Source organism: Liolophura sinensis, chromosome 1 (genome assembly GCF_032854445.1).
Source record: "Liolophura sinensis isolate JHLJ2023 chromosome 1, CUHK_Ljap_v2, whole genome shotgun sequence".
Classification (NCBI taxonomy): domain Eukaryota; kingdom Metazoa; phylum Mollusca; class Polyplacophora; order Chitonida; family Chitonidae; genus Liolophura; species Liolophura sinensis.
The window spans coordinates 67933036-67953760 of NC_088295.1; the positions used below are offsets into that span (position 1 = coordinate 67933036).

General features: G+C 37.9%; 1 protein-coding gene across 1 annotated transcript in view; it reads left to right on the forward strand.

Moving 5' to 3' along the window:
• Positions 1–20725, forward strand: part of LOC135482162 (guanine nucleotide exchange factor for Rab-3A-like) — a 37017-nt gene that overhangs the window by 11500 nt on the left and 4792 nt on the right. The window contains 10 exon segments of the mRNA XM_064762017.1: positions 493–849; positions 13481–13667; positions 15201–15296; positions 15638–15715; positions 16095–16194; positions 16197–16327; positions 17142–17270; positions 18282–18361; positions 19881–19980; positions 20551–20617. Of these exon segments, the coding sequence (XP_064618087.1) occupies positions 512–849; positions 13481–13667; positions 15201–15296; positions 15638–15715; positions 16095–16194; positions 16197–16327; positions 17142–17270; positions 18282–18361; positions 19881–19980; positions 20551–20617 (1306 nt within the window). The 5' untranslated portion in view covers positions 493–511.

Consider the following 20725-nt stretch of genomic DNA (forward strand, 5'->3'; position numbering starts at 1 on the left):
TGGAGTTCATGTTTGGCAGAACATGAAATAGTTCAGTGCAAATGGCTTAGTAAAGCTGGTGCTGTAGTAGTATGTGATGATTTATCTTTCGAGGGTAATTTGCTTCAGAAAAAAACTTTATTTATTTATTTATTTGATAAGTGTTTTTCACCGATTTTTGTATCTGCATGTATACATATGTTGTGGTGGTTTTGTTTCTTCGTTTTTCTCTCTCAAAATCATTTAAACATTAATTCTGTTACTTTGTTTTTATGAATTTACAAATTATATACATGTACCAAAATATCTGATTATGCATGTAGTACACAAGTGAATTGATCTTTGTACATTACAGGTAATGTCAGCATCATCCATTTGATATCATTTTGCTGATATTAGAGTGGCTTATCTATGTTTAAGGAAATACATCTGTATACTTTGTAGACTTTGTCAGTTTTTTTTTGTTTTTTGGTGTCTGTCTGTCATTTCACACAATGGTTTTATTTTTCACAGGGCATCATCAAGTGTGAGAATGTCAGCAGGAGCTGTAAAGGAGAGTTTGTCCCCAATGGGTCAACCGCAGTGTAACTCAGAAGGGACTGGTCACTCCAGCAAGGACATCAGTAACTGTCCACGCAGCGAGCCCGACGGTCAATCTACAGAGACCTTTCAGGCAGGATCTGGACTCGCAGCTAAACAGACCCTGTTGCAGACAGCCAGCAACGGATCTGTCAAAGTGGGAGAAAATAACAACATCAACTGTTTGCCAAACGGCGCACACAACAATAACAAGGCTGTTGTGGATGCTAATTATGTGTGTGATACATCAGCTGTTCTGCAGGCCAATGGGACAGAACCAACTTCTGATGCGTAAGTCTTTAATACAACAGGTATTAGCTACATTCCTGAACTATTAGCTCAGTTGCTAAATCCTCAACTGTGACAAATTTCAGAGCAGAATGAAAATTTAAGATGATGAACATTTGTGAGTGTCTTACAAAAATATATATATAATTTAAGCCCTGAGCATTGGTATCAGCCTCCAGTAACAGCTAAAGCAATGTTAAGATACATATAAATGTGACTGGTGGTATTTTAAAATGTACTGCATGTATTGAGCTCAAGTTTTCCGCACATTTAAAGTGCAATTAATTTGAGGGGGATGTTCCATCTTTGATGCCCATGGGCATATTAAGGATATATTAATGATACATATGAATGTATTTTAATACACGCATTATGGCGCTGCCCCATTCCTCAACCTTTTTGAATATGAAAGAGCAACTTTCAGTGCAGTTTATGCACATTTTGGTTTTTGATTTTAGAGACAGAATTACATCTGTGCATTGGCCATTTTCAGGGCTTCACAAAAATTTTAATTTTATCAGTCTACACAGAATAATGACTTCAGAATATGCTTGAATAAACACCCTGTAAACATGGTGTAAAAAAAGGTTGAAAAATTACAATAACATTTTCCTGTCTGTGTATTTCTGGTTCTTTTATCCAGGGACAGAGCTACATGTAGGAATCAATCCTGTACCCTAACATACATAATAAATTATTCATTAGTTTTACTTCACAGTGATATGACCATCCCGAGCCATATTAACTATATGTACATGTACTGGTTCTCATACTGTAAGCTGCTAATTGTGGTATACTGCTGTAATGTAAATATGAGACATTTACTAATTGTCTTGGCAACAGAAAGATTTTTTTTGTGGTGGTAATAACATGCAGCTTTGTCTACTTATTCATTCAAGAATTAAGGTGTGACAAACTGAAGTTAACACAATTATTAGTACTAATAGGGTTAGCCCATTCTTTGTCAGACATAGTTTGTTGGCATTTATCATGTATTGTGTACTGTATAGACTCTACATGTGATTGATACATATCCAGTCAGTTATCTGTTCATAGCCAAACTGTTGTCATAGCCAAACTTGCCAGTTTTTCATGATGTATGCAGCTAGATCACTAACGCGTGTAGGTGGTGTTTGTCAGATTTGAGGAATGATTTTACCTGATAAGGAAGCTCTCCTGAATGCCTGACATTGTGTGGAGATTTGGGAGTTACATGAGAGAACAATCTGTGTCAGTAGGACTTAGGGGCCATGATCAGCTCATTTGACCTGGGACAGATCACTGGGATGAGACAGGGAAAGGCTCTAGGCTAGCCACAGGCTCACCTCCAAGCATTCCAACAGAAATAGAACTTTAAACTATGTAAATGAGCTTGGCATATCTTCCTGAGCTGAGCACTCAAATAGAACCAGAAACAGAGGCTCTATGTGGATAATGATCTAAAGGCAGGGATACATCTCCAGCGGCTTGTTTGTGTGGTTTGGTAGTCGTCAGAGTCAGAGCCTTATATTGCCTGATTTACCATGCAGGCAACAGTATTTTATATGTAAGTATTAAAAGTAATCTTATCCTCGTGTCACACAATTCCCATGTGTGTAATATGGTCTCTATGTCTCTGGAAACTTTTCTGAACAAACATACATGTACCATGTAGAAGTAATGTGCATGTATCTGTGTAATAGTGTTAAAGCTCACCAGGGATTGTGTACATTTTGAGGATCTTAGCAATGAAATTATGAAGTCAAACACCTCTGCTGTGTTTAAGCAAGTGTGTTGATGAGGTATTACATATGTCCGTCCTGCTCACATCAAACCTGCGTTACCTTGTACATGTATGTGTTAATTTGCTGTGAGCCTGTGTCGTTCATTTGTCGTCAGCCCATTCATCAAAACCTTAGTGCTGATTTACATGTAAAGCTAACTAGTACATGGGTAACACTTACATGTACATGTATCTTGAGATTTTCTCTCTGTTCTGCTCAAGTCATATTCTTGTGTAGTTAAAATGAAAGAAGTGAAAAGTGAAATTTTCATTGTATCAGCAAGTACACCAACTAATCACTTGAGTAAGGTTTAAGTCAAGAGCTTTGTCAGGTACTTTGCAAATGCTGGTTGTTAAATTCAGGCACTCCAGTGTCCTTCACCCATATGTACCATCTTAAAAGTGGAAACTTCTTGAGCATAGCATTGGCTAAGTTGTTAAGCACTTTTTCAGATGTTGTATCTTATTATCAACTCACACAGGTTATTCATGTGTGTACTTACATGATGGATTTTACTGTTGGAGGAAATCATTTGTGTGTAAAATGCCTGAGTTAGCTGATGTAACAGCTTCGTGAAAGCTGTAATTTCATTGGCCTTTTTGCAGTATGAAAATACACTGCATAAAGACGTGTAGTGTAAGATTTACAGTAGCACTTGGCATGAACATAAATAGTTTTCTCATTTCAGAATGATTATTTAATTTCTCAATCACCTCTGGACACTGAGAACTGGTTAATTGGATTATTCTTATTAGACTTGTGATCAAGTGTAAATTATGGCTGGGAATTTTACCTTTACCCCAGCCTCGGCTTACTACATGTATGCAGGGCTCATTGGGCACATTTGATGACGAAATTCTCCCTGTGGCTTAACAACAGTTTTTAGGTCACAAGAGTTTATGAGTAAAAACAAAAAAAAACAAAAAAAAAAAACAGCAATATTAGTAAAAAAAAAATTTTTCTTATGTCAAACTGATATTTAATTACATTTGTGTAACCTTTCATGCTTGGATGTGTCTTGTTACAGAAATACAAATAATGCTCAAAGAGGTCATCTGTTATCTTTTTTTTTCTAATGAATTATACGTTATTGACATTTTTCCTACAAACATAAGAGATGGGTTTGATGAATCTGTCTATCTCCTGCATTCTGCATTTATCTGTGAAAACCAAATGTCTGATATGTATAATTGGTTGTCCCAGGGTGTGTACTGTACCTCTGATAATATTTATATCATCTTCTGTCCATCTACTCATGTTTAATATATACATGATGCCTTATATAGTTGAATCTGTCTGTACTTGCGTATGTCCCTCAGCCTTCCTCTACACATGTGAGACATGTTGATATCCTTTGTAAACTAATGTATATGGCTTACTGAGCTAGGAATGGCCCTTTGGGTGACATCAATGCCTCTTAGATTTACATTAAGATATGTAGATGAGAAATGATGGTTTCCCTATGATGTGGGTTATCCTCATCTATCGGGTATTCCTACATGTTTGTCTGCTGAAGATTATCCACTGTCTAGGTGGGGCTGGAAATCATGTCTGTGTGATCAGGGCTGTGACCTGTATACCTCTCCTCTAGGGAATACTGAGCCTGTGCTCTGAATGTATCACCCAGGCTGGTACACCAGGGTTGTGAATGAATGCATCAAGGTACCAGTTATACATGTGTAGCAACTGAGGGATGTGCTAATTCCCAGAGCTCCCATGGTACTAAACGCTGGATGCAATTGCCTTGATTGCTTGGAAACAGCTACATGTTGATCAGCTTTTGCCCATACAGATATTTGCGCGCACTTGGCTTGAAGTTTACGCAGCACATTTCATCCTGTACCGTGTTATTGTACATGTTGTTCTTAACATGTAATTGAATTGTGAATGTCACTGTCTTGAACACATACCAGATCTGAAGTTTAGGAGGCATATTACATCTCCATCAACGTTTTGCCTGGTGTAAGAAACCTTGCATTCCTGTTACATTTGGTATTCAGTATTCACACATAGACTAACAGTTGTGATCTTTCCCACCATTGGCCACATCTGTGTATGAGGACTGAAGCTGTCAGGTCTTTAGTGACACGATCAGACAAACCACATGGGCAGAGATGGGAGCTGTGCAAAGTTTACTGCTGAGACCTGTATGTTTGCTGGTTCAACCCATGACCCTGTCAAAGACGCAGACCTGGCCAGCCACTGTTGTACACGGAATGGGACAGTAAGCTGTAAATAATGAGAGGGTGGGCCAGTGCCTGGTACATGTGCTTTGTGGGTACAGAGACCCTGTTACATAAGAACTTCATGAGGAAACTGAATGCTACACCTGACCACACCTGTCCTATGCCCCTGTTACAGGTGCTAAATTAGCCAGAGGTGACACCTGTAGGATCAGATCTGCTGACTGTTTGTTTTGAACGCTTCAGACTGTGGAGGGTCGTCAGACAAGGTAAAGGCTGTACCTGGCTAAAAAGGAATCTCAGCATACACACACACACACACACATTGGGTTTAGCCAGCCTTGTATTACTTTAGCTACTCTTTAAAGCCAGACTTCTTGTCAGGAAGACAATGCACACTTGAACAGTGCATTACCTGTCAGCTTCTTAGCTTGTCATGTCACCTGTTACCAAATGGCTGTCTGTTGTTCTGATACCTATATAAATATTGGATCAAAGGGGCTGAGGAGTCGCCACCTAGCTTGCCTTGAAAATACCTGCTCGCTGAATGACCCCTGTACTCTGCAGTAACAGTATGTGTTTACATGTATGGCGATGTGAATAGTAATGCGTGGTCATACTGTACAGGATGAAAGGTTCAGTATTCCACAGTTTTTCGCCAACATGTACATATGTTTAGATAATGCGCGTGTATATTGTCATGTACATGTGTTTAGATAGGGTGCATGTGTATGGTCATGTACATGTTCTTGTAGATGCCCTGGATTGCTGTCCATATCTATTTATCTGTAATGCAAAGTAGTGTTCGCTATATAAATTCTCAGTTTAGTGGGTTTTTTGGGGTTTTTTTTTTTTTACACTACAACAACCATATTCAACCACATGCAGATTATGCTACTGATTATCATGTGTACATTGACATATGTATTTGAAACTCCCTTATGATTCAGATGCATGAAAGGCGTTACTTATCACTGCAACAGCACATACCTGTACTGAACGTTTAAACAAACAACATTTATAAAAAAAAATAAAAGGTATGGTGAGAGTACCGTGCTACATCACAAGCATGGTTTTCTTGGACTAATCTATCGCAACTGAAGTGAGACTTATGAGAGCCATGATGTGAACCATTTCAGTTTATGTGCAGTTTTTTCTTGATTGGTTTACCTATTCTTGTACATGTACCTATGGTTGTACCCTAATTTCTCACCCTTTTCACGTATTAAAGAGCAACTTTCACTACAATTTATACACATTATTTATTTGATAGTGGAGACAAAACTGCATGTATCTTGGTTGGAGGTCTTCAGGGTTTCAGGGCTTCACAAATGTATAATTTTATATGAATTATGGCTTCAGAATATACTTGAACAAACACCTTGCATGTGAAAAAGTTGAACAATTACAGTATTTGGACTTTCATGGCTGGCCGTAAGTACTTCCTCCAAATGTGTCTGATTTTAGGCCACAGTGTTCAGTAAACAAATACAGAACAGCCTTGTGAGGGAACACTGCTGACCTGGCCACTTTGACCCTGTTATGCTAATGTTACTGAACGCCCAAGATACACAAGACAAACTGACTATTTAGCTCTTAATTAGATATTAATAATTACTCGTTAATTTGGTCAGGTAAACAGGTCAGCTGTGGTGAGCAATGTTCAGAGGTAAACAGTGAGTGTGATGATAGACAGACAATATTTCCACATCACTTGTCTGACTGGATTCAGGAAAAGTGCCCCATCAGCAGGACTGACACCTGGGCGTGTATTTGCAACATAACATGGAACAATACAGGTCGAATTTTTTTTTCACCTGGCATAGATGAATGAATTTTTCCTTTCTTATGTATTCTTTGTTATTCTTCATAACTGGTATAATATGTTGAATTTGGATTTGTGCATGGCTCCCAGGTAGTTTTATTTTAAGTAAATAAATAAATGAAAATACATGTGCATGTGTATAAAATTACATGTAGTGAAAAGAAAATTAAAAAAAAAAAAACAACCCAAACACTGATGGTCATTTCAGAGAAGAACAGACTGACATCGTTAGAATTGTAATTATCATATGATATGAGGCCTTTATATTTCTGATCATGTATAGATCTAAAAATGTACTAGGAACCAATGTAGCACATGCACATGTGCTACATTAACTACTGTTGTCATTAACAACTTCGATTCCCACAGTGTCTCTTAGAGAAGATGCTAACTGCAAGAGCATCGTCATTTTTTGGGTAAGCTGATATCATTGAAGCAAATGGAAGGTGTTTTATTTCACCTTGTACATTATCTGTGATTAGAGGAGAGCATGTATGCTTAAACTGCTGTACCTGTGTGTACATTCTTCATTACTCTAAATCTTCAACCTTTCAACCTCGTAAGCACTTTTTTCAGTGGAATTTATGCTTACAGTTATTATGAAAATGATTCGTTTGTGTCACTAAAGATTCAAACTTCATAAACTGTGCAGATTATTTCTCTACTGCCCATAGCTTTCTCAGAATGTTCCCAAATATTGGTCACAGTTGTTGTTGAAAAGGTTGAAGAATTACGGTACATCAGTCAAACACCTTGCCTGTTTTCTTTCATGTACATCTAGGAGACAAGTGTTTTAGTGATTACTAATTATGAATTGTATGTTTAATATCAGTTTTGTCATTCCTATTATGTTGCTTGTGTTCCTGGAATAATAGAGACTAGGTATTATAGAATTTGTGGAATGCTGTGGCAGTGACTAGTAGAATTTTTTTCCCCAAATTGTCACCTGCTCATCTGTATTATCTGTTATGTTGGCTTTATCCCGCATCCCATTTACCTCAGTCCTGTACAGAATTACATCTTTGCCTTTGGCCTTTGTTCATTTATCATTGCAACATTCCAGTGCATGCCTCTGGCTCAATGGATCAGCCGGTGTGCACCGATCAAGAGATCCCTGAGAAAGCAAGGACAATGTATTGATGCAACCAATGGAAAAGTTTCATTATCCCTAGGCCTACAAATTTATCATAGTTTCGTTTTTTTTTTTTTTTTTTAAGGGGAATTTTTTGAGCTTCCCATGGTTTATCAGCAGCAGGGCTCATTCTGGGCCCGGCTAGAAAAATTCATCCATGCGTGGGCGCATGTCAGTCAGAGTGAGGTAGATATTTATTGTAAGTTCTTTTAGTTTGTTCATTACAGGCGCTACACATGCTGTAGCTGCATGTGTCAATGAGCATGCTCTGTTCTTGGTACATCTTACCACAGTACTTTTGCATGCAGCTTGTTGACAGGTTACAGTTATTGGCTTTGGCAGTGTACTTTTTAACATTAAAATGGTAATTACTTAAGTGATGGTTTTGCAAAGACTTCAACCTTACAACCATTGCTGTGATTCATTAAAAAGGAGGATTAATGTGGCATTTGTAGCGATGTGTTTGATGTTGTTACATGTGTTTGGAGTCCTTCTGATGTAATACTACCATCGACATGGATCAGCATGCACATGATGAAGGTAGGAATGTTGAATTGTTCTCTATATGTTTATAAGACACATGACATGGTACATATAAAAAAAGTAAAGTAGGTGTACAGTATGTGGGACTGTCCTTAAGCTATTACTAGTCTTTCTCAAGAATATGTCAGAGTTTACCTGGTTGCAGCTTACGTACTATGTACATTAACATACAGATATTTTGTAGAAATGTTATAATTAGATCACTGGTACAGATATGAAGTTTTCCATTTTGCCAAAATCATGCTCCAATGTGTGTACACATTTGCTTGTACACCTATAAGGCTAATGAAAATTTATTGCTCGTTTCCTGGCAGAATATTTTAGAAAATGAGTGTGTACAGTTGAACAATTTTCCATTTTCATTATCATTATTTTATAATACAGACAGTTTCTGGCAAAACATGAAATAATGTTTGAATATGTGGGAAATGATGTATAGGCAAGTGACAGGAAGCAGTGAATGAAGATTGATTGGCCTGATGAGGCTATATGTAAATGCAGGGTGTAAGAGTAAGAGATTGTGAGGCAGATTTCGTATAAATGCATCAAGATGACTTTACGTCTGGTTTACATATCCACGAAGACATGGAAATCTCATCAGGTACAGATTGGGATTATGTAACATTTGAGTTGCAGAGTCTGTGTGCAGAACTAATCCTGGGTGCAGACCACTGCTGCTGTGTGGGGTATGTGACAGGGAGAATCCCTGCCCACTTGTATGTTTGATGGGCTGTTCACAACTGACCAGACCCCTGATCCCCTCTCCCCTCCCTGACATGCTCCTCTGTTGTAATGTTGACTTGGTTCTCATAGGAGACAGCTCTGCTTGGGTTTCAGGGCCAAATGTCAGGGCTGAGACCTTTTATAGCCTCAGTCCTAGCCAGGATAGAAGTCTGATGTAAAAGGCTGGGAACAGTGCGAGTAACTCAACTCATACAATCTGTCCACTCCACTTGATTAATTTCAATTCACTTTAGTAAATGTATGCTGGTACATGTAAGTACATATTAATACACGAGGGCCTTTTCTCTGATCTCCTTTAAAGGTTAAAAGACTGGCATTGTGCATTGTCAAATGTAAATTTTTGGTTTCTCAAAGTGTAACTGTTGCTGAACTAAATGTTTGTGTTTGTATGTGCATACGCCTGTATACGCTATATATACATTTATATCATAAAATAGCATAAGGCATATAAGACCTTCCCCTCCACGTTCAGTTCCACGTACAGCTAGTAAATTTCTATGAATATATGTACATGTTAGAATTACATGGGGGAGTAGAATTTGAAAACTCTCTACACTGTCACTCAGATTGTAATGATAAAGGGATAAGAAACTGATACCATTACATATACCTGTTGTACATGTTAGAGAGGGAAGGAGGGGAAAGGTCTTGCATTACATGGAAGCTAACATAAACTGTACCAGTAAAACAGATTGTAGGACTTAATAATGAGGAAATATACAGGAAATGTTTCCCGGTATATTATTTGGAGATATACTCACTAAGATTGGATAAAGTACTTGAGATTAATTGTGTGCTGCATTCACAGGAAAACTGTTTCACACAAGTAGGCTGCTTGTGTTAGTCAATCCAATAGCCGTGACAGTACTTTGATCTAGATTCTACATACATACATAAGCCATCCTGTTTCATTTAAACCATCCTGATTGTGAGGGTGGCTGTTCGGAAGGGATGTATTATGTAAACCAGTACAGTAAATATTATGAAATCTAAGCTAACACATATCCTTGTAGCCTGAACCAAAATCTGTTCAGGACCAGGCCAATACTGCATAAAGGGACAGGCCTAATTCACCAGTAATTGAGACCCCATTTTCATCTCTTGACACATCAGTTCTGATCAGTTCCATCCACGTTGCTTGAGTCACTGATTGGAGGACTAAGATACAACCAGGGTATTATTTATTCAGGCTGATTACTATGGTCCACTGGAGACGGAGCACTCTGTGAAAACACTCTGTACTCAGGCTTATGGGCTGGAACCTCAAGTGGGTGTGAAATGGCAGTAAACACAGCTCCACTTTAGCCTCTAGGCAGAATTTCTTAATTGGCCTCTCGCTTTTTTTATTCACGCTTCGTCTGGATTTCATCACATAGGTACAGGAAATCTCAGAGATATATAATATCTAGGTTAGCATACAGGATGTGGTACATGTAGCACATGAATATTTGACTGACTTCATTTTCTTACAGAAAAATTTAGATTTGTATTGTTAGTCAGTGCATGTGTATGCATTTTTGTTGTCAGCTGCTGTGAGAGTCAATGTACTTATATGTAAAAGAGAAAGGCTGATTGTTTAGTTCCTTTGTTGACAAGAAACTTTAGTTCATGTATGATGCATTGAACTCCACCCTTCATGATTTCCTTTGTACAAATGTATGTATATTTAAAACTACAGTCGTGTGTAGTTTGTGACTGGGCATTGAAATCATTAGTAAGTTTTCATTTCATATTTTAGAGTTGTTTATGTATACATACAGGTGCAAAACATTTATTTATATGTATATGGAAATATTATTATTTATATATTTAATCAGTGTTTAATGCTATACTCAAGAAGTTTTCACTTATGAGATGGCTGTCAGATTTTTGGGTTGAAGGGTCTTGAAGATGATCTTAGTTTACATGTACATGTATCTTTCAGAAATACAGAGATGTACTCTTACAAGAATTTGGTGTTCTCAGGTTTGCTGTCCTTAGTTAGCCAGAACTGTAGGTCACATAAGCATGTTGTGAAAAAAGAAGAAGATCTATATTTCTTCAAGAGAAGCAGAGTCCACTCTAGCAATGGAGTCACATGATTTGAAAAGAGCTGCTTGCAAAATTCTACTTCTGTTGAAGTGGCGGTTTACATTTGGGTTAATTGCAATGTTGTGCTCTATTACTCCCACATAATGAGGTGATTTGAATTCAAAATAGTTTAAGATCCATGGAAACCAGCACTTGTTGCATACAACTTTAACACTATGAGGACACTGCAAGCAATAGAACAGAGTTTCAGGTTAGTGAATGTAACTGTTCAGAGCTGTAAATGTGGAAGCTATGTCTTTGCTGGGAACATGTTCAACCAATCTCAGAGCTATACAAAGTGATATATTCAACAGTGGAGGGGTGTTTCTTCTTATATTATCATTAGGCATGCATACTCTGAAGGACATACAACTTACCATTAAAACAAGGTATACATATATACACCTAGTTATTAGGAAGACAGTAGATGTGCAATTGTTTCTCACTCCGTCATTTGTGAGAGGAGAGGGCTTGCAGATTACTGCTCCACGCTGTGAGCCACAGAGGGCCAAAGGGTGGTAGCATGAAGAAAAGAAGGTAGGCTTAATTTGGTTGATCAGATACCTGATCTGCCTCAAGCCGTTAAGGGTTGCCATCACCAACAAATAAAATGTCAAAGGCGGCTGTTCACATAACAATGGACATGGTAATAGGATGTGTTGGGGCTGCCATGCTCTGCTCAACTCCCCTACATGTAGCTGTCATGCCTGTAAGGTCACAGGACTCAGTGTTCAAACCATACACACCTGGCTGTTTCCTTGATCTGTCTGACCAGGAAGTGTAGTGAGCATACATGCTAATCATTAAGGACAAATTTACCAGTGGAATGTTGTACAGTTACCTACATATACACTGACCAGGAAGACTCTATTTGGAATAAAGCCTTCCCTGTCTTTTTCCAGGCTGAAGGCCTAAATTTAGATGAATAGTTTGTTTCAGTTGACTTAATAGAAGGAGGTAAGGAACTGTCTGTCTCATAAATATAGATAGTCTTCTGCCCTGATGACCAGTCTGATACAGTTTGTTGTCTGATCTAGTTACACTCAGGTCATGTCCAGCTGATCCTTGTACTGATACAGCACTGCTAACACATCTACAGCTGCACTGACCACTGCTGTATGTACATGTACGTGTACTAGTATATGTGAGAGGAACGTGCACATTTTACACCTAGAACTTTGATAGAGAATACATGTATTCCTGAGGAGAGGTGCTCAGCATGATGGAAGTTATTCAGTGGATGTCCGAGAAGCACAGGTGATGTCCATGTGCTATTGGAGTTGAATGTCGTTATCAGTCAGATTTTGCTAATGACAGCACTCAGATTTATGTTGATGAAGTTTAGCAAACAAAACTACAGAGGTACTGGCAATGCCCTGCACCTGGTACATTCTAGTGTACCTGACAAACCCTGGCTGAATCAGTGGAAGCTTATTGGCCCTTGTATTGCCTGAGAGGATACCACTATTGTAGAGTTTGATGGGTTGTGCTGCCCAAGTTATATTCTTCATTTCTGGCATATTTGTGCCACTTTAATCTACTAGTATACATGTACTTGACCTTACTTACATTATGAGGTATCAGTGTAAAATCTCATATTCAAGTGCAAGGCTCTTAGGTCATTGGTTCAAACCAGGGTTAGTCTCTGTCAGTTTTCAGCACTGGAATCTGTGTTGTACCTAGAAAGTGTAATTTAAATTTTTTGGAATATGTGTTTTGATCAGGCTTCTCATAACAACATGCTGGCTGTATTAGATCTAAAAATTTATCCATCATTTTGGCTTATTCTGAGAGTTACATTGATCTTGAAGAGATGTTTTGAGGTTTGTTTGGAAGGTATATGTACTTGTACTTTTAGGATATCCTTGTGGGAAAACATGAATTTCAGCAATTTTATGAGGTTTATTTGCCTCTCAGAATGCACTTTTTGTAATGGCTACAATATGCCATGTTGCCAACAGAACAGATTGGCTTTGTCCTTTATCCTTTTACTAACATAAACACATGTCAATCAAATGTTTGCACTTTGGCACCAGCCTAAGAATAATCACATTACAGTAGGATTGTGGGCTTCAAAACGTGGACACAAAAAGGGAAACAAAAGTTTATTTCAGTAGTCATTGCACTTATTGCTAAGTACAAGATAAACACATAGATGATATCAGGTGTCTGGTACCATTGCATTAAAAGCCTTGGATACACAATCTCTCTGCACTTTGACTACTTTGACTAGGTATATTGGTTTTTACTCTTGAAGAGGAGATTTTAGCAGATAGTACATTTAAAATGCTAAAAGAAAAAGATGACAACCACAAATGTGAATACACCCATGCCTGTAGTTGGAGAGATATTAATTTTCCTTTGTTGTTTTCAGTGGAGAGGCCATGGACACTGTGAACACAGAAGTCCCTTTACGAAGCCACGGCAAACCGCGGGATTTCCGGAGCACACGCTCTGAGATCCTGACATCAGAGCTGTACCGTCGTCGCAGTGCCTCAATGATGGAAGTGAAGGAGCAGGCCCATGGCAGACTGCAGGAGGAACTCATCAAAGCTCAAAGGGTGAGAGGCTAATCAAAGCACAGCTCAAAGTGCCAGTTTCTGGTCGGAAATTCTTTGTAGTGGTCTGGATGAAACCCAGTCTCATTGGAATCTTTGTGAGGCAAATTTAATTTCAAAGAAAAACGAAATGCTAGCTGGTATTGTATTGGTCATTGAATTTCTCCACTGCTGTCAAACACGTCTCCTCTCTGATGATGTGAATTATGCTGAAAACCCCTCTGTGCTGTGTGATAATCCTGTATTTGGCTTAGAGTGTAGCACTTAGGGTCAGATTAATCAGGACAAAGGCATCTTGTCCATCCACGTCTAGTTTTTTTATGCTGGGATCACTTAATACCTTTATTGAAGATTTAAAATAGATAGGAGATGAAAACTTGCAAAAACATTTATTTATGGTAGTAAAGTAGAAGAATTCATATATCTGGCATCATATATTTTGATTTTTTTGTTTTTCTTTGCTTTTAATTAATGCTCCAACTTACTATTTGCTACAATAAATGTTGTATAGAACAACTGTACCATTAATAGTGATCATCTAGTCTGTAGAGTCTTCTAATTCGAGAGACCGTGTGCATTTCATAGTAATTTTGTGAATATACAGCATGCTTGAATGTGATAAGGGGTCTAAGATCCCTTAAATTTTAGGAAACACTTACTTTTCAGAAAGTCTTCCTTCTTGATATTGTCCTTATTTTTTTGCTTCTTTTCACGTGAGTACACTTTTATAAAGGCATGGATTTCTGTCAGTCATCCAGTGTGTCCTGAGTGGCCTGCTGTGGATACAGTACAGATCAGATTAGACCAGTAGTAACTGTGCCTGACACCAAGTCAGGCCAACCAGTTAATGCAATAGCACATCCCACACTCAGCCATGTTCATTCAATTTCCAGACCATTAATGACTAAATGGTTTTTGTACCTGTGGAGATTGGGAAGTCATGTACAGGGAATTCAGGCTAAAAGCCAGTGTTAATATTGGTCACTGTAATTGGAATGTATGTACCTGTAAATTCCCGTTAGACTACTACCATTTCCACAGAATGGATGGCAATTTATGTATCACACATTTTGTACATGGTCATTTAACACTGTTCTACTTCATGAAACTTGCTTGTATTGATCACTTTATTGTAACATATTCGTGAAAGGGTATTTGTCCAAGCAGATGATTTCCCTTTAAAATATGATGTTGAGTATGTGTATGTACACTACACAAAATAGAAAAAGGAGAAAAGCTAAGAGGGACAGCAGATATTTATTCTCGATCATTGATAGTCTTGATCCATTGTTACAGTTAATCTGTTCAGAAGTTTAAAGTTCAAGTAACACAAAATGCTTATACAATACGACCATGAAATTTTATATTTGGCCCCTTCATAAAGGCAGGCCTCCGGAGTGCCCAAGTTCATGCATCCCAGAACATTTCTTGATAGAAACCCTCGACGGAAATATTGTCTTGTAGCTGACGCAATAATGAACAGAATTTTCTCACTCGTTAAGTACATTGTACATGTATCTGTGTGTGTACTTTCAGGAGCTGAAGCTGAAAGATGAGGAGTGTGAGAAGCTGGCTAAGGTTAGAGACCAGATGTGCCAAGAACTAGAGGAGCTGACTGCTTGTCTCTTTGAGGTTAGATCCCTCTATCGGTTTGCTGACTAAGTGTCCTCTTTGTTTGGTATATACCTGTATGTAGGCCCGTACATATTACCCAGTTAACATTAAGTTTTATTCTTATTTCTTAACTCTTTAGCTCATTATATGTCTAAAACATTGCCTTCGTGTTCATGAGACTATTGATTGATTCTGTCAACATTCTCATTTAGTTGAATATAGAGAAAGAGAAGGAAAAAAATTCAACCTGTTTCAACAGAATAAAATATTTAATTTTCTTTTTAACGTTTTTGAAAGGAGTTAAAAAGTCATTCAGAATCCAGTATGCATTGAAGTGATCTGTATATTTCTTTCTTAAGGAGGCTAACAACATGGTACAAGAAGCAAATATGAAGAGAATGCATTCTGAAAAATTGCAGTCTGAGGCAGCAAATAAGGTGAGGGAAGTTGATACATACATGTATGTCTCTGTAACGGCATGAAAGCAAGTTACCTAGTATTATTATTATTTTTGACTGAAAAAAGATTTGTAAAGAAAACTCTGAGATCAAGGTCAACCTGTTGTGTTTGCTGGGATTGGGTGTTATAACCAGGAAGTAGTTATCAGAGAACATGCTATAAAGTCTGGTTCATAAACATCCACATTAAAAATCGGTGTCATTATTAAGGCTTTCCTTGTGATTTACAGTTGAACTACTCACTATGAAGATTTATGAAGCAGCTGGAATCCTTTCTGGTGTCTTTTTTTCTCTGTCAGTATTGGCCATTTCATTTGTTACAGTGAAAGTTTTCATTTGGTCTGATTTCCTGTTCCAGATTGAAGTCTTGCAAGCAGAGGTTCTAGCTCTCAAACAAATTGTCCTAACCTCCACCCCGAGCACACCAAACAAACACCTCCACCCCCAGATAGAGACCAGCCCAGCCACAAGAAGAAGGAGAGCCGCCCCTTCTGGAAAGGTCACAGGAGGTCTACTAGTCATCACGAGTTTACGAAGGAGTCACGTCAAGAGGCAGAAGAAAGGCAGCAGGAGTCAATACGGATTGTTGAGGTGCCATTTTATTTTTATGTCTAACATGCGGCTCTTTGGGAATTATTGTGGAAGATGTTCTTCTTGTTTTTAGTCATGGGGGTACATTTAGCGTATCTGTCACAGATTGTGACTGCTCACCAATCTTTGTTTCTTGTTTTTCCAGAAAAAGAAAAGCTGTAGTAATCTTTCAGTATCATACATGTGTTTTGAACCAATAACCTTAGACCAAGTAGGTTTGTCAAATACCGGCAACATACTTAGCCTTCCTCCTGGTCCTGTTGGCTTTTCTCCACCCAAAATTAAATTACCATTTATGTAATTGAGTTAGTCTTCAGCATAATGGAGAAGCATACTGTCGACAAACAAACTTTAAGAAGGAGTTCAAAGAAGCTGCCAATTCAGCCTAAGTAAATGTTCACTTGATGCAAAATAAGTTGTTTTTTCACCATCAACATAAATATAGATACATGTGTACATGCTATTGTGATAATATACACTGTTATTAAAGTGAGAATTTGGGGCCTCCGTGGTCCGGTGGTTAGCATGCTAGTGCAGTACAGTGGCTCAGGAATCTTTCAGCAATGTGGCTGCTGTGAGTTCAAGTTCAGGTCATGCTGGCTTCCTCCGGTTGTACATGGGAAGGTCTCTTTTGCAATCTGCAGATTTCGTGGGTTTTCCCTGGGCACTAACAGATTTCCTCCTGCCATAACGCTGGCTGCTGTCGTATAAGTGAAATATTCTGGAGCATCAGTCAGATAAACACACGTAAATAAAGCCAGAATCAATTCTGTGGGTATGGGTATTGTCATTACTTTTGTGTATTTTTCTGCAGGTTGATCCAGTCTGCATACTGGAGTTTAGGTCATGGCGACAAAGTCCACAGCTCTCCAGAAACTGCCAGTTTTTATCACGGGTTGTGTTTGAAGACATTGCTCCCTGCTTAAACTTTGCAAGTAAAGAGGTGAGAGGCAGTAGATATATGCAATAAATATTTACGAACTGTCACTCAAGAACATGAATTTGACTAATCATAGTCAGCATGATCACAAATCAATTGTGCATATGTGCAATTTTTCTACCCCATGATGGCACTGTAATAGCTTTCATCAAAAACCAAGTCACAGTTGCTGTAAATGATCTAAAATTTCGCCTCCAAAAGTGCTTTTTTTATAGACAAATAAATGTTCAAACTTACATTTTTCCTGTAGGGTATTACCCTACCTTGAAAGGAGTTCTTAAAATACCTTTTCAGATCAATGGGACTCTAAGAATCAGGCATAATGGTCACCTTAGCCATGGGTGAAATATTAACATGTTTGAGTGGCATTTAGAAGTTGGGATGGAAGTACCTTGGACAAGGCATTCTTATGGATATACAACATAAGAATGTCATTATGAAATATTAGATCATTTACCATAACCTTTTCAGAAGGGAGTTGTGGGACATGAGGCTTATGGAATCTATCCATTTCTATCCTGCTTTAAGGGATGATTATATAGGCTACTAATTTCCATTACCCGAAATCTTCAACAAAATCTACCAATATAAGATGCAGTTTGAAAACATAACACATAAGATTTTGAACACTGAAATGTATTGTTTAGATGGGGGCACATGTGAACTTCACAGAAATTATAAAATAACTGTCCAGATCAGACAATGTTCCTCTAATATGTCAACACCTGTGCAGTGCCTGTGCTTGAATTGGTGGAGGATTTAGGGTGTTACTGATTATAGAACTTGTTCATATAATGGACCACTTGAACATACTGCTCTGTTTTCACAACTATGTCCACACTTCAGTTTCCAGTCAGACAAGACTCTAAATCTATGTAATCTGGACCAAGCACACCAGATTGTGTTCTGCTTGTTTATGTGTTCATTGATCATTATATTGATTAACCAATTTTTTTTTCAGTTTTTATATAATGATATACATGTATGTATGTTTTCCCTTTCACCTGTTTACAGTTAGCAGCCAGGGTACAACAATGTGTAGAGAACAACACCCTGACGATAGAACCCATCTCTGGGGACAGTTCGTTCCCAAGGTTAGAGACCAACACCTTACATCTTTTCTTACAAACGTCCTAAGCTTTAACCTTTATGATTACATGTATAAGTAGGTTACTGTGCATTATATACTGTAAATGCCTTTTTATTCGCGTTGCACTAACAATCACTGATTTCCCGTCAAACACATTTCCACGAAAATAAGTGTCATCGAATTTAAAACCCATGTAAGTAATTCATTAATGTAGCATGCGTTGCAGTTATAAATTTGTTAACAACCACTACCATTCTAATACTTTTTGAAACATGTTAATTAGAATACCTAATTAGAATGTATTCCGGCTTTCACAAATCCGGCTAAATTGATCGTCAGTTAATCTTGTTTTCATTTAAGGATGCTTAGCTCCGTCTAAGTATTGCCACATTGGGGCCTTGTTGTTGTTGTTGATTTATGTGCTGCACTTAGAGACATACAAATCAATAATTTGTACTGGGCGTGTGTATGTGATACTGTATACATACGATGAGAGCGGCTGTTTTTTTATCAACTGTATTTGCCTCCCGGTAAGATCACCTTTCCGACACACCAGATACATCGCTTGGGGGTTTCCGGACTTCAAACTTCCTTTCATAATGATGATTTCTGAGAAATTTACTCAAATCTGTCACAGTTCACTCAAAGTTTCACTCACACTGCTGATGCATGAGAATTAAACAGTGGGATTTATTTATATCACATTTAATCCCTAGTCGTCTCCCAAAGTGAGTGACACGAATATTTGCTCACACAGCAGGTAAGGGCTTCGTCTTATAAAGATTAACAGTCTTCAAAAGATAAAAAGATTAGGAGGATTAACTTTCTTTGTCTGATCAAGTTACTGTTTTGTACAGAATTTTTGTCACATCTTACAGCTACAAACAAGTTTAAATGATAACATTTTTACTTGAATGCTTGAGTTGGTTTACAACTGGACGTTTCTGTATTGAAGTTTAATTTTTGTTTAGCAGTTGTCCAAAAATTCTGTTATGACCCGCAAAAGTTGATTCCCACGAATGTGTCTTCTTACCAATCCGCGAAAGTTCATGCCCGCGAATAAAAAGGCATTTACAGTAGTTGACTTTACATCACCTGGTTTTATTGAACGACAGTTATATCAGGCAATTTGTCAGGTATTCGTGGTAGAAGACATTTTTTGTTTTTCCTCCCATAGACTGGGCTCTTATTGTATAACTGAAATTGTTCAGAAAAACATGAAACTTCCATCTGACAGGTAAATGCTCCAGGTACTTATGTAGTAGTAGTACTAGTAGTAGTAAGGAGCATCATTGAAGTGCTTTGTTCTGTATTCTGTCTTGGACAAGGTTGCGTCTTTTCTGTCCCCTTTCACCTACCATCCCCCAACACCACTCAATCCCTCCTATTTTATTATACTTTTATTTTGTCTTGTCCCTGATGCGTTTATACTAGAGGAGCTGGTTTTCATGTCCTCAGGCTCTTTGTCATTAAATTGGCCTGACGTCATGCAAAATAAAACTACTTTGTGTATTTGTCCACAGAAAGTGCTCCTTGTCTGATTCTCCTAAGTTATGCAATTATAAGATAAAGCTGGGAGAAGACACCCGGTGGTACCCCATATCACAACACTGTAGAAACAGAGTAAGTACTCAAGCACTCAACACATCTCACACAGCAGTCTGTACAGCTCAAATACCATAAATAAAATAAACTTTCACCCTAAAAAGGCCAGTTTTAGAGGTATATAGATGTAATAAGACACTCCTTTTTGTGCTGAAACTTTTTTGCTGTTCCCAGTAAAAAGTCATGCTGCTTTGTGCTTAAGAAAGTACGAGGGTGTACTTTCTCTTTATAGCAAACATGTGTTGATGCTGTAATTCTTCATTCCGTTTGCATGTTTGCATGATTTTATTAAAGCATACTCTGAGGGCATTATTCTGTGTAGACTGATTAAAGTATACTAGTAGCGAAGCCCACAACTGGTTAACCCATCATTGTAGGTTTGTCTCAAAAATAAAATTATGAAGGAGCATAAATCACACGCTGAAAGTAGCTCTTGGATGTTCAAAAATGGTCGAGGAATTTTGGCATTGTCAAATAAATGATTAAACAATGATTGGTACAAAACAAAAGGTGTCACATAATCGTAGCATATTTCTAATAAGGAAATGAAGGATTTTCATAATTAAGGTTTCTTTTTCTTTCTTACAGATAGCATCTGTGTGTGACTTCTATACCTATATCAGGTATATATATCAGGGCCTCGTGAAAAGTGAAGGTGAGAAAACTTTTAAAACAGTATATTTCTGTTAATTTTTATCCTATTATACACATGGAGTATGAATAGATGTGGAATAAGTACAGCTGTTGTCTGTTAAGAGATACA